Raw genomic sequence first — 15533 nt, forward strand, 5'->3', positions numbered from 1 at the left:
AAATATGTGCTCACCCTTGGCTTGGATTCCTCACACAGAAATTCACACAGTATCTAATTCTAAGTCATGTCTGCTTTCCATTTAAAGGTGCAGGATTGAAATGATTATGCTGTTGAACCAAAAATATTGCATTATGGTTGTAGACACATCTTTGTAGATGGTTTTGCTATATGGTGAACGAAGACTTTTCTCTGAGATATTTAAGTAAGATTACTCAGGCTGTAATGTAAGTTTAATAATTTGACTATTGGAGCCATGTAACTCTCAGAAATTAGAATAATGGGTTATCTTTTTAATTTTTCTCACTAACATCAAACCTACTTTGAAAAGCTGATTTTTCATGGAACAATATATCCCTCTCCTCAAAACATTGTACATTAGGGGCAAGGACTTTATACTGTAAAGTAGTAATGACCACTTTTATATGCTATTCTTAAACTAGATGCAAAGAAGGCACCCATAGTCTACATTTAATGAAACCCCACATACAATGAAAGATCACAAAAGTACTCAGAATTTTCTTAAAATTTTATAAACAGGAATAAATGAAACATATCCACTTCTGGTATTTTCCTCTTGATTCTCTGAATTTTATTACAATTTTTGTTAAGTACAGAATGCTTGAATTACCTTTAGTAATCTGAGGTTTCTAAATGAAACAGATTAGAGACACTGTTATAATAAGACACTGTTATAATAACCCTAATTCAATATAGTGCACTTAAAATGCTTTCTAAACAAATTCGGCAGTCATGTAGGGTAGAATGTATGCTTAAGAATACATTGTTCAAAATCACATTCTCTGCATGAAAGAACTTGAATTACAACTGAACAAAAGGCTGACTTTACCAGTATGAATGAGTTTATTAAGAAAATTACTTTGGGTTGGAATATAATGAAGAAATACTTTACTTCGAAAGTACTCACTGGATCCTATGATCCAGAGCAGGAGCAAAAGTCACAGTTTTTATTTGTTTGCTTATGTTATAAGATATGACTATTACATAGGTTCACTTACTATAAATCATTTATTATAACTAAAGTTCCTGGTATGGCAACAGAACTTCAGAAGTATTTTCTTCCATTAAGTATGTGTGTATGTGTAATTATAGTAGCAAATATATATAGATTTAAGCGTCTCAACCCAAATAATAAATAATACAAAGTTTACTAGAAGATATGTCTGTAACTCCTGAACCAGATCCTAGGGAAAAGCAAAAACATTACTCAGAAGCTAATTTCATTTTAAGAAATTAACTTTAATTTCCAAAAATGCAGTTATAATATTTTGTATAAATATACCTCTGTTAACCAAAATTTTTGGAGGTATAGGAAAAAATCCAATTTTTTGGATTTTTGAAGGATTTTTGAAGGATATGTTTAAGGATATTAGAAATAGTTATAATTTTTCCAAGTGAAGAATGACTTCGAACTATATGACTATCAGAATTATGTGAAAATCTAAATTTTTAATGCTTTTGAAAACAGTAAGCCATGTGATTAAAAATGCTGAACTCCCATTTTGCCCTGTTTGTCATTTTGTAAGATATCAAGTAATCCCAGCAACCAGAAGATAGTATTTCAGGAAATGGTCAAAATGCTGTCCTTCTTCTCACAAGTCCAAGAGCAGACTGCTGTGTGGAAGCTTCTTTCTAGTTTTCCAAATGTGTTCCAGAATGATACAACACTAAGCACTCTACTTGATGTTCTTCAAAACGCAAATAGGTAAGAAAATGTAAGAATCGAGTAGGACAAATAAGTCTTTTTATATTTTTTAGGGTATTAGTTAAGCAAAGAAAAAACATACTGCAGTCATCAGAGTTATCCAAGAGTATGTGAGGACATGAGGAGGGACACTAATCTTAACAAATCTATTGTCAGTTGTTATTGCAGACCTTCTGAAAAAGAGGTGTGTAACAGGACCAGTAGTAGGTTAGAACATTGGCTCATGCTTATTCAGGGACAACCAGAACTCTGCATTTGGCATTTAAACTGCCCAAGAATAAACTCTCCCATTGGGTTTTAGTTGATACCATTCAATATAAAACAACCTGTTGGTTTGAGTTTTAAACTGAGCCACCTCAGTGGGGTTGGCTCCCCTCATGTGCAGCCAACCTGTAAATGATCTTTCTAAACCTGCATATTGGGTTGGCTTTATTTGACATATATGACCAAAGATTTGAAGTTATTTTTGCAGGAGAAACCCCTTTAAAGGCTATTTTCCTTATAAAAGCATTCAGACTGTGGCCAGCATTTAGAATTTAATGGACTCGCACTTAGGTTTTGACTTGGACTCCTATCTAGCTAATTTGGAAATGTGCATTAAAAATGACAACAACACTACATCCATAACTATCAATTATTGTGTGTCTGTTACATATCAGACACTTTACTGAGCCCCCTATATATACCACATTAAATCCTACAACTAAACTACTATTTATTTTATAAATGAGATGACAAGAAGGTCATGAAAATTAAATATTTGATGATTATACAGCAAGGAGGGTTTAAACCTGGGTTTTCTAGCTCTAGAATCCAGTCTGCCTCTCTAATATGTCATTAGGAGCATAATGTATTCCATCTCTAATGTCTGAGATACCAGAAGAGAGTGTTCTCATATTCTTTGGAAAGCTTCCAAGAGCTTATGTTTGTTCAAAGACCTTATAATAAGACCTTATGTTGGTACATTAATCTCATTTGATCCCACAACAATGCTTTGGAATTGAGACAACAGATATCCCATTTTGTAGAAGAGGAAACAAATCCTTTCAAATGACCAGCCCAAGGTTCAAGAACTAGTAAGTGGCAAAGGCAGGACCTGAAGTCAAGGAATCTGAATCCAAGTCCTATGCTCTTTCCACAATAGCCAATCATAACTAAATTACAGAAGAAGCAAGATATTAAGAAGTTTGGTTCTCTAGACTGGTCTTCATTTTAGCACTTAGGGTAATTTTCACCCAGAATTTTGGCACTTCATCCTCTTGCTCTTATTTATATTCTGTCTTAACAAGCAAACAGATAAATCAACTAAAGGAGAATCATTTGAATCATATAGAATAGCAATAAAAAAGAATCAAAGTAACAATCAGACCACAGTAAGACATCACTACACACTCAGTAGAATGAATAAAATTTTAAAAGATGGACAACCCCAACTGTTGGCAAAAATGTAGAACAAACAGAACTCTTTGAAAAACAGTATGATAGCTTCTAATGAAGTTAACAGTAGGCCCCTAGGATGTAGCATTCTACTCTTGGATATTTACCCAATAAAATGAAAACATAGCCCACATGAAGACTGGTATGCTGTTTACCGCAGACTTATCTGTAATAACTAAAAATTTGGGGTAAAGAGCAAATATCCATAAATAGAAGTGCAAAAGAATTTTAGTTTATTTATACATTGGAATCCTCTCAACAAGAAAAACAGATTACTGAATCACACAATAATGTGAATAAATATTATGAATATTATGCTGGCAAATTATGCTGGCAGACACCGCCCCAAAAAAAGAACTTACTGGATATATAGATATTATTCAATTTATATGAAGTTCTCAAATGGATAAAATTAATTTATACTGTTAGGAATTAGATCAGTGGATCCCGGGACAACTGGTGGGAGCATGAGGAAACTTTCTGGGGATTATTGAAGTGCTTTGTATCTTATTAGCATGGTGGCTACATGAGTATATACATTTGTTAAAACTCACTGAATTATCACCTAAAATAGGTGCATATTATTGTGTGAATTTTACCTCACTGAAGTTTGGTTAAGAAACAACAAATAAAAAACAAAAATCCCACTAAATAATATTCCATAGGAGGTAGACGATCCAAAAAATACTTTAGGGTTATAAATAAGTAAATAAATAAATAAATAAATAAATAAATAAATATTTCAGGCATCATTTTAGTGAAGTAAATTATATAGGATGGGCATTTTACTGTGGTTAATTATCTTAAAATTTAAAATAAAATTATTGTATATTATAGCATTATGCAATACAGCATCTGTCTGGTAATGATTACAAATGTTGTAAAACTGTCTACATAATAATGAAAAAGAACACAGAAGTAGCTAAGAGAAATGGCTTCAAATTATTTTAAAGTAAATGGCATTTGGGTTACCTGGATGGCTCAGGTCATGATCTCAGTGTTGTGAGACCGGACCCTGTGTAGGGCCCCACGCTGGAGCCTGCTTGGGATTCTCTCTCCCTCTCCCTCTGCTCTTCGCCTCCCCCAGAAGAAAAAAAAAGGTAAATGACATTTGACTTTAAACAACTCTTTTTTTTTTAAAAGATTTTATTTATTTATTTGACAGAGAGAGACACAGCGAGAGCAGGAACACAAGCAGGGGGAGTGGGAGAGAGAGAAGCAGGCTTCCCGTGGAGCAGGGAGCCCGATGTGGGGCTCGATCCCAGGACCCTGGGATCATGACCTGAGCTGAAGGCAGACGCTTAATGACTGAGCCACCTAGGCTCCCCTAAGCAACTGTTTTCTTTAAGTGGTCAATATTTAATTTAGTTATTATTGCTAATTTATATACATGTTCTTTCTAATATGGTAGCCCTTGGCTATCTAATATGGCTTTCTAATATGATAATTGCATGTGGATTTTGACTAAAACTCTGAATTTTTAACTTTATTTAAATTGTAAACACTGATATTTGATTCAGTTAATGGTAAATCTTTTTGTATGTTTGAAACAATGTTAGTATATGAACCTACTTTTTCATCTGTCATTATAATGAAATCTAAATGCAGATTAAATATTTTCTTTTCTTTTAAAGATTTATTTTTTTTAGAGAGAGAGTAAGCATGCATGCAAACAGGGGTAGGGGCAGAGGGAGAGGGAGAGAGATCCTCAAGCAGACTCCCCACTGAGCTCAGAGCCTGACCCAGGGCTGGATCCCAGGACCCTGAGATCATGACCTGAACAGAAATCAGGAATTAGCTACTTAACTGACTGAGGCACCCACACTCCCTGAGATTAAATATTTTCAATGAAAATTTAGCATTTGAGTTGAGATGCTCCAGAAATATAAAATTCATGGTGAATTTTGATAACTTAGAACAATAAAAATCTTTAAATATTTCATTAATTATTTTTATATTGATTAGCTGTTGAAGTGATATTTTGGATGTATTGGATTCAATAGAATATTTTATTAAAATTAATTTCATCTGTTTCATTTAACTTTTTTAACATGACTACTATAAAATTTAAATACGTGACTTGCATTATATTTCTGTTGGAGAGACCTTTTTAAACCATTTTTTAAAGATAAATCTTTATTATTGTTATTAAACTGATAGTGTCATTAAGAGCTATAACTTCCTCACATCAATTACTGTATACCAAATTAGGGTCTCATTGGTTTATCTTACCCTTGTTGATCAAGTGGTAGGGGATAAATGAACCCAACAAAAACTTTAGTCATTTCCTTCAAAACTTTTTGTATTATTGAGTTATACATCATTATTAACCCATCACCAAAGCCAGATTATATAATGTTAATCTCATGACAGAAATTAGCAAAAATGAGCAATCTCAAAAAATTCAAGAAGTACATATGGAAAAAATATATGATTGTCACCATTTATGAGAAAGCTGTGCTGAAATACGAATCATGAAAACTCTTTTATAAAATTATCTTTACTTATAGGGTGACTTTTTTTGGATAACTTCCATTTCTATATGATAAAGAGCAGGGGAAAAAGTCTATGAAATGAAATAAAAATATTTTGATCAATAAATGGTTCAAAGGATTTCAGAGAGTATGAGGGCCAGGTGTCATTATTTTTAAGTTAAACGTTTTGTTAGAAAAAGATGAATTAAGTCTACTGACATTTTATTAATGATATTCATAACAATAATGTTGACAGCTTTAATGATATTGCCAATTGTTCAGTCTTTGAAGGTGTTACTGTGAGACAGCAGATCAGGTGACTCAAGCAGAGGGCCAACTTGGGAGAAGGCTGGCAGAAATCTATAACCTGAGACCTCTATCTGGTCTCCATGGTCACCAGGGTTCAGAAACACCCCAAAGTCTGAGAACCAGGAGATTCTTAGGGCAAATATAAATATTCCTGAGGTATCCACTGTTATATAGAGAGAGCAGAGATGAAAAAAATACAGCTGTGCCTCTATGGCCAAACACAATAACGAATTAACAATGCCCGTGGGCTCTGTGCAGAAATGTTCTGCCCTCCTCCTGCCCAGCAATGTCGCGCAAAGTTTCTGTGCCAGAGGCAAGTTGTACAATGGAAAGAACATAAACTTTGAAATTAGACAAAATCAGCTGTACTTGTGAATAGCTGGGTAACCCTGTCTACGTTATGTAATTTTTTGAGCTTTAGCTTTCTGTTTGTAAAACAAGGCAAATAACGTAGACTTTATGGAATTATTAGATGACTAAATAAAATTACATACATGTTTACATACACGTATGCACATATCTATATGTGTACCTCACTATACTAGAAACTAGAAGATACTCAAAATTTATTTTTCCAAATACAGCTTTTATTCATAGCTAGGGAACTGAAATTAAAATGACCTTAATCTAAATATTAAAAATTTCAAAAATATTTTAGAAAACCATGAAAGTATGTGCACATACTATATCTATTGCTGGAGTGAGCCTTTAGATGACTAGGGTACATAGGGAAAAACTGTTAGCTAATTTGTACAATTAACCCTATAATGGCAGATTGTTAATGAAGCCTATTGTTCTAGTTACTACTCATGTAAATTAAAGCATTGTCCTTGATTATTGATATAAATCACAGTATTTGAGGCATTCAGATGTACAACGACAACTTTTTTTAATGTACTAATGACAATACAATGTACTTAAGAAACAGTTGTTTCTTAAGAAACAAATTCCTTTTTGAAAATGTGGAATGAACTCACATATAAGCGAATTTGCTGATTGGCCTTCCCCAGTACAGACTGCCCATCTTATTTGTAACATAAAAATTCTAGGAAGATAATGCCAGTTAGTCTCAATATTAATTTTGAGCTACCCCTGGAGTAGTGCCTATTGGACACTTAGAGAATAGAATGCAGTCTTTAATTAGGACAAGCTCCATTTCTTTTTCAAAAACATTACCATTTGTTTAGCAAAAGATAAATTTTAATCAAATGCATAAATAATTTTTATTCCTTATTTAATCTTTACCTTAAAAAAGAAAAAAAGACACCTTTTCAGTAGACGTAGCTATTCCTAACCACTTACTTTTTAAGTCTTAACAGAAACAACTGATGTGAACTTTACTCCTTTACTTTTAGGCTGTTGAGTTCCCAAGTCTTTAGAATCCAGGAAATGGTTTTTTTTTTTTTTAAGATTTTATTTATTTGAGAGAGAGAATGAGAGATAGAGAGCACGAGAGGGAAGAGGGTCAGAGGGAGAAGCAGACTCCCCGCCGAGCAGGGAGCCTGATGTGGGACTCGATCCCAGGACTCCAGGATCATGACCTGGGCCGAAAGCAGTCGCTTAACCAACTGAGCCACCCAGGCTCCCCAGGAAACGTTTTAAAGTGCTCTGTCTGGTTCAACATTTTGGGAGGATTTTGTGCATGAACAGACAAACAAGTAATTAAATGACAAAAGCAGCATCTTGTCTCTTATGCTATAAGAATAATTTTCTATACTGTAGCCATTTTCTCCTTGAATTAACCTTTTGTTTTTGTCTGCAAACCCTGAAATGCAATCTGGTTTAATTGTTTTTCGACTCGCTAGTGCGCTGCTGGTGGTGCAGAAGGTTTATCCACGTGTCACAACTAACGAAGGTTTCAGAACTCTCCATAAATCTGTTAAACATCTGCTGTACACTCTGGACTCCCCAGCTCAAGGTATTGTACTTCCATCTACTATATTCAATTATGTGACACGAAGCCTGTTAGAAATACAAAACAGAGTGCAACCAAAGTAATCATTTATAGATGATATTATTCTTAGGTAGACAAATATGCCTCGACTAAATCTGGATCTCTGGCTAATCAAAGAAAGGGAGAAATGGCTGAAAAAGAGGCTGTGACTTTCTAGAATTTTTATATTTAGGTGAAAATTCTCTCTCTTAGTTTGTAAAACTATGTTTATATAGTATATAAAATAAATATCAGGACCAAGCCTCAATAAATAGATTTCTACCACTTTTTGGAACAAAAACCTACACAGTAAAAAGCAGTATTTTTACCCTCATTTTCAAAGTTTGGCTTTTTAAGCAGGATGAATCTTTCATTGGTAAAAACATATCCTCAAACAACCATCTTGAAAATACATGACAAACATCAGTGTGTGAATAGATTGGTATAAATCTGTCATTCCTAGTAAGACAAGCTAGAGCATGTTGTTAGCGAGTCATGTAATGTCACCTCTGCATATATAAAATAGCATTATATACCACATACATGGAAATACACAGATCTATACACACAGACACATATAGACAAAAATTTAGGGCTGTAAAGAATAAATCTCTACTTTCAAGTACCAAGTAAAATGTTTGGTTAACATTTACCTCTTCTGAATGGGTTTAGGGTTATGTTTTCTCAGCTGAGTTTGTCAGCTTTCAAATATGTGGATTTTACCCTTAAATTACAAATTAAGTATCCTGAGAGCATCAGGTCACAAGCTGATTGTTCATTATACTCTTGCTCCTTAAACTGTTAGTTTTCATATGGAGAGCAAGTTTGGATAGGCTTTGAAGAATTCTCATTGGATGGTCTAACATACCATTGGAAACCAATTTCTGTTAGGCTAGAGCATTTTTTTATATCTACAATTACAGAATTAATGACTAGCTTGCAAGATTGATTGTAGTTAAATTTAATGGTCTTGACAAACACCGGAAAAAAATGCTTGCTCTTTAAAAAAAAAATCCAGGTCAGAAAACTAGACTGTACGCTAACAAACACTATGTCCTCTGTATTTTTTTATTTGCATTTTGAAGACTTGAGAACTTCGAGTTTCTTGCTACCATTCTTTTTCTTTTCATCTTCAGACTCACACCTTATAATTATATAAAGTAAAGGGATAAAGTTAAAAAAAATTCTTACAAAGGACAAAAGCCCATTCTGCTTAGAAGCCAGAGAAGTAAGCAGCACTTCTAATTAACTGAGGCATCAAAACACTTTTCTTGGTGAACAGTACAGCTCAGTTTTCAATATTTAAGAACGGCCATGTCTCATGTCTATGCACATGCTAATGATTTTCACATGTATTAAAACATGTCTTTGGATAGTCAGGTTGACCAGGAAATACATTCAAAGAAATGTGTTGCTGTTTATAAAATTTGAGGTGTTTACAATCATTTTTTTTTAATTTCTTACACTTGTGACTTCATCGATCTGAAGATTAATACAGTAGCATTAAAGTCAATTCCTGAAAGTCATTAGCTCCAAATCCCTACCTGCTTGAGCAGAAATTTTGTGGTCTTTGAAAAATTCTTCTAGGTATTTCTGGGAATTCTTCAGGGAACTAAAACTTGTCATTGAAGGCTGAACCAGTGACCCTAGCTCAACAGTGCAGGGATCTCTAGCCCCAGGAACAGATACCTGCCATGTTGCCAAGGCCACCTGGTGCTTAGTCTTCATGGCTTATAGCAGTATTTGTGCAACCAGCACACTTCTCCTTTAAGTGTGTACTCATTTAAGTGGGAGTGGGGTGGTGTCTCACTCATTGCCTGGGCTCTCTCTAATGTATGACAGGGTTCGGATAGCTTTGAAAGTCTCATACCGCTCTTTCAAAGAAGGAAAATAAGACATAATACTTTCTGTGTCAATTCTAAGGGCTTTACTATCTTAAATCACTTTCTTCATGAAAATAAGTCTATGAGATAGAATTATTATTCTATTTTACAGACAAAGAAGCTGAGGCATAGGGAGGCTCGGCACTTTGCCTGTGTTAGCCACCCAGCAAGTGACTGAACTGAGATTAGAACCTGGATCTGTCTGTCCCCAAAGCCAGTAGCCTTGAACTCTTTGCCAGATGGCCTTTTATTTACTTTCTGGGACATATACATACCTGATTTCAAGATATTTCATGTGGTCTTGCAAGTACCTGCCATCATCAGACCTCAGAATGGCTCCCACTTTCAGCCACTGTAGAGTTTGACTTATCATGACAGATTCCTTCCCACATAAGTTTTCCTACAACCATCCCCCCGTTCCTCTCTGTGCTCTGACTACAAACCTTTCCCATCCCGTCTGTCCGAGATTCAACACACTTTAAAGTTTCCTTAGGAAACTCCTCAGCAACCATGATAATATGGAGATTCTAATAAACAGGAAGAAGATTGTCTCCTAATTTCCTGTCTTAGGGATCTAATTCTCAGCTCTGCCCCAGTGAAGATCCCTGCCTCAGTTAATATGCTTTAGTATTTCCATTTATAAACACGGAGTTTTGAGAACAGAGATTATTTTTGTGACTCACTGGAGTTTGTTCTTTTGCAAAGTAGTAAATTATGTGAAATTACTTCTTTAAATGGAAAGCCATCCTTACTGATGAAGAGGTTATCTGTGTACTAGGTTTCTTTCTATGTCAACGGGTGCCATTTTTAAATATGCCTAATCCTACAAATAAAAAAGAAGTAATATCTATTTAGTACATTATTTCTTCCAAGGTATTTTATAGTCCAGAGGGAAAAGTGGTCAGGGGGAAATGTCCCTACTCAATGTCAAGTCTATCATTGATATGTACAAAATTAATTTCTATTAGTTACTCATTTTAATAGCTTGATGAGGAAGAGAAACCTCATAACCATATAGTATACAAATGCCAATAAACTTGCTCAGCATTACGTAAGAATTCAAACTGAGCAAGATTTGATCTTGGAAAAATGGTTTATATACCTTTACATTGCAAATGCATAAATCTCAACAGAGCTCTATCCTTGATTCTTCTGTATATGCATGCCAACAAACAATAGGTATTACCATTATTAATTGGATTTATTTATTCTGGGTATCTTCATTCTTGGTTCTTTCACTCACTGCTGCATTGCTATCTCTAGAGTAATAAAATTCAGCTGCACCTTGAGCAGAGCACAGGAAAACTCCACTCTGCTGAACAGGAAAACTGAAAAAGCCCCTGTGCCAGGTACTAGGAATGGTACAAACATTACTCATACACCACTGATACAGAGGTGGACGAGGAGGTATTTCATTTAGTGATAGTCTTTTTTACACACATACTAATTTAAATAAACACATTGATCAGCACCAGAAAAGTATGGATGTTTGCATAGTTTTGCAATAGGACCTTTATGGAAAGCCTTTAGAACACACTAACTACGGACAATGGGAGAACTATTAACGCCAGTAATAAAATAGCCTATTGAAAGAAATTGGATCAGGGTTAAAAATACCAGGACTGAAATATACTGGATTATAAGGAATAAGTAGTGTCTCAAGAGAAGCCTGCAAGAATTGATCCTATTTCCCTACAGGGATAAATGAAAGCTTTGGATTTATTTTTATTTATGCAGTAGCCATTAAAAGCACTCTCATGTTCAATTTTTCATGTGAATACTGTTGCACACTTATTCTTTTATGATACAATGTTATGTGGCAAGGTGAATCAGCAACCTATTTAACTTCGAGGGGCAATTCACAGTGTTGAATTAGACCTTCCCATATAGTTTCCATTAGTTAGCTATTGCCTTCCACACTTTGAACCTTCGTATTATTTGAGACCACTCAGAACGGTTCTGTTAATACGAGCCAATTTGCATTCACAGCTGCATTCATTTGAAATCAGTGGCTGCTTTTTGAAAGATGGAAAATATAGATTAGTGATAGCAGATGTTTCCTAAGGCTACATTCTTGACAACTGAAGGCAAGAAATCCAGTGACCTGTAAGACAAATTGGGCCTCATTTGTTTAACATATCACGTGGTAGACAATCTACATTATAGTATTCAAGAGTCACCTGTGCACACGGGTCTTAGGATAAAATAATGTAATGTTTTGACAGAGAAAGAATTTCTTAGAAATGCATGTGCTTCACCATTGGGGTTATTCTGATTAGCAGGCATTTATTACCTATAAATATCTTGAATGTTTCCAACAAAAAGAGCATAGATATGTTTTGTAAAATCCTTTGGAGAAAAATTCTGCAGATTTTTCTGCATTTTCTTCCCATTTATTTACCTGTGATGATTTTTGCTAAGAAAAATAAATCCTTGAAGCAAACATGTTTATTAAACACTTACATAAATGTCATTTCTGTAGGTGGCCCTGATAATGTGACGCATGTGTGGCGTGAGGAACATGGGCGTGAGGAACTATCCCCAAGCAGCCTGGCTGCACAGTAAGTCTTTCTTTGTTGGTCTGCTGGGTTTTTTTCTAAACTAATAGGTAACTTGTCTGAGTAAGCAATCAACACAATTTATAAACATAATTCTTTTATCAATTTGTAAGACTTTGAAATAGAAAAATCCACTATTGACTGACCAAGAAAAGGACATAGCTGAAATGTAGTAAAGTTGAAACTTATTTTTTCAGATTATCCAGTGACATTTTTGGAGAATGCAACATGAGCATCTCTTTTTCAGTTGTAACATTGTATATAACTAGATCCAGTGTGTCCTGTCTGGATCGGTTACCTATGTCTCTGAGGAAAATCTAGAGGGAGGTCCAATTTCCAACTTTTTTAAGGTCTTTCACTATGAAAGTTGTATAAGCAAATTTTTCACATTACAATTTATTTTGGTTTTTAAAAATCACAGTATCTCTTATGCCAGTCAAGGTAATACAAAATTTGTTTGCTTCCACAGCATTCGCGTAGGTAAAACTGTTTATAGATAATTTAATTTTGGACTCTTATGGGGCATGTTAAATATGTTGTCCCCGAAACAGGCAGTGGAAATGACAGCAGCAGTGTTGGCTTCTAAAGACCATTAATGTAAGCAGTGCTCTGAAGTCACTGTAATAATCATAGTAGGGAATGCATGCAGGCGCCCACAGAAGCTGACTGAAGTAAATTCCTATAGCTCCAGGCAAATTTAGAGACTAGATGGCCTGTTATGTAAACGTTGTTTTGGCCTGATAAATTATACTATTGCAATTTTTTGACTCTAGTCCCAAAGGATACATTTCTGCACTAATGAAATTTGTACAAATAAAATGAAATACAGGACTTATTTTTAACCATTTTTTTTTTCTGAAATAGGATCTATGCAGTTGTTTATAAACTTTCTATTATTTAATGAGAAGTTCTCGAACTCTGGGTAAATTCTAGGCTAATTCCTTCCATAAACAGCCACATCCTATGTCTGCTTCTACCTTTGTCCTCCCCTAAGGTGGCTGAACCAGGTGCTCTTTCCAGAGCAGTCAAGCAACCTTGGACAATTTCCCCCTAGCTAGGATGCCATGTTCCAAAAAATCAGGTCTTATAGAGCCATCAAAAATACTTAAAAAAAAAAGACCTTTCTATTGAGACAAGTGTATGCTTATACCAAGTTGAAACTAGGTACCTTTATCAGAGCCTTGAGGCATCCATAGCATTGATAATACTAGCACTTCAGATCACAAATTCCACAAACAATGTAGTTGCTGGCAGCCAGCTCACAGTTTATTAGGAAGAATTCAATACTTTTAAGATGGTTCTTGTTGAGATTGATGAAATTAAGTATTTCTTATATTTAGACTTCCTTTCCATTCCCATTTTAAAATAATCACAGAATGGCAATATTTGGCATAAGATAAAAGATGTTTTGGTCCAGAATTTTCTAAAGAAGGCTGCTTAAAAATATTTTTCCCTCACTGCTCTTCTCTCTCTTTATTATTTTTGTCCTAAGGTTATTATTTGTATTATTCTGTGTGTGTGTGTGTACACTCACACAATGTACACATAAGCTCATCTTTCATTGCAAATATTCTTGGAAAATAAGTAGGATTATATACAAAAATACATAAATTAAATGGTTTAAAAGAATAATTAGATATTTATGCTAAAGCAGTGGCACATAGATATGGAATCTTAATTTTCAGAATGTATTAAATGTAATCGCCAAAATCTTGGCAATCAAATGTTCTTCCTGAAATTAAGAGAATGGCTTAGATAACATTTCAAGGTCACTTTTAGTGCAACATTCTTCTACTTCTATTTTAAGCTGGAAAATTCACCATGAGAATCCTTTGTTCATTCCACACAGAAGGTTAGACCAATATTTTTCTTTTGAGCACTATACCAGGATGCAAATGGCTCTATGCTATAATAACTACAATATATGGAAATGGTTACTTTTTTTTTTTTAGTGTGGAGGCTATCAATTGTATTTAATTTTTTTAATTTTTTTAAAGACTTTATCTGAGAGAGAGAGAAAGAGAGAGAGCATGAGTCGGGGGAGGGGCAGAGGGAGAAGCAGGCTCCCTGCTTAGCAGGGAGCCCAATGCAGGCTCCATCCTAGGACCCTGAGATCATGACCTGAGCAGAAGGCAGATGCTTACTGACTGAGCCACCCAGGCACCCCTATCAATCGTATTTAAATGAAGGTCAGCTATCTGATGAGTTAACTGTGCTCTGACTGCCACATTAGAGATTTCTCTCGCTGTAGATTTTCTCTTTAAAGTTCTTCAAGGATCCTGTAGTATTAACCCACATTTAAATACCCTAAGACTACTTTGACGTTAATGCAAACATTTTCCTACATGTTTACTAGCTATGCCAGGATAAGTCTCTTCCCTTAGTATTTGAATAAAATCTAAGTTAAACATCTGACAGAACTGGTTAATTTGTGTATTGTGTGGTTTGATTCGAAATAGATGGTCCCCAAATCAGCTATTGACATTTATTCTATCTCTCCTGTACATGAAATTCAATCATAAACACTGAGGGAAGATGTTACAAAATAGAGATGCAGCCTCATAGTTGAAGTGACAGGGCACGCACAACACACACGTATTTACTCACTCATGCTAATGCCTCAGAAATCCTAGGCTATATTCTCACATGCCAGTCAGGTTAAAGGGACACATGAAAGTGGTTAATTCGGAAACACTGAATTGGTTATTTAAAGAAAAGGAAGGAACTTATAGTGTTCAATTAGAGTCCACTATTTTTTTTAAATCACAATTAAATATATTTATTTGAAGAATGTTATAGGTGGAAGGGATTAGCAGATCCTTCAGCCCCCTGCATATCATTTGACAAGGGAAGAAACTGAGGTCCAGAGGGGTCTGCCAGATTTAGAGGAGAAAAAGAAAAGAAAAGAAAAACATAGAAGACTCATAGGTTGTTCTTACATTGAAAAATTATCATTTAAAAAAAAGAAAAAAATTATTCATTGTTTATCTGAAATTCAGATTTAACTGGGAGTCCTGTATTTCCTCTGACAACCCTAGCCCCGTAATTTTTTTCTTTCATGTGAACATGCCTAGAAATAATCTTAAGATCACTTATGACTGGATATTAAAATAACTAAATCTAAAGATAATGTCCACAGAGAAGTAAGCGATCAGAGGATGCAGAGCCAGTGTGCACTTAGATCAGATGGAGGAAGATGTTCTACTTCCAGTTT

The 15533-nt window shown here is 34.8% G+C and overlaps 1 protein-coding gene across 1 annotated transcript in view; it reads left to right on the top strand.

Annotated features, from left to right (window-relative positions):
• Positions 1-15533, top strand: part of ABCA12 (ATP binding cassette subfamily A member 12) — a 215468-nt gene that overhangs the window by 117745 nt on the left and 82190 nt on the right. Inside the window, exons 13-15 of the mRNA XM_088021951.1 lie at positions 1547-1725; positions 7751-7863; positions 12244-12322. Coding sequence (XP_087878077.1) covers positions 1547-1725; positions 7751-7863; positions 12244-12322 — 371 coding nt within the window. The remainder of the gene's footprint in view (positions 1-1546; positions 1726-7750; positions 7864-12243; positions 12323-15533) is intronic.

This window comes from Eumetopias jubatus, unplaced genomic scaffold (assembly GCF_037043125.1).
Source record: "Eumetopias jubatus isolate StellerSeaLion01/CBP00866 unplaced genomic scaffold, mEumJub1_p1.0 scaffold_3, whole genome shotgun sequence".
NCBI lineage: Eukaryota > Metazoa > Chordata > Mammalia > Carnivora > Otariidae > Eumetopias > Eumetopias jubatus.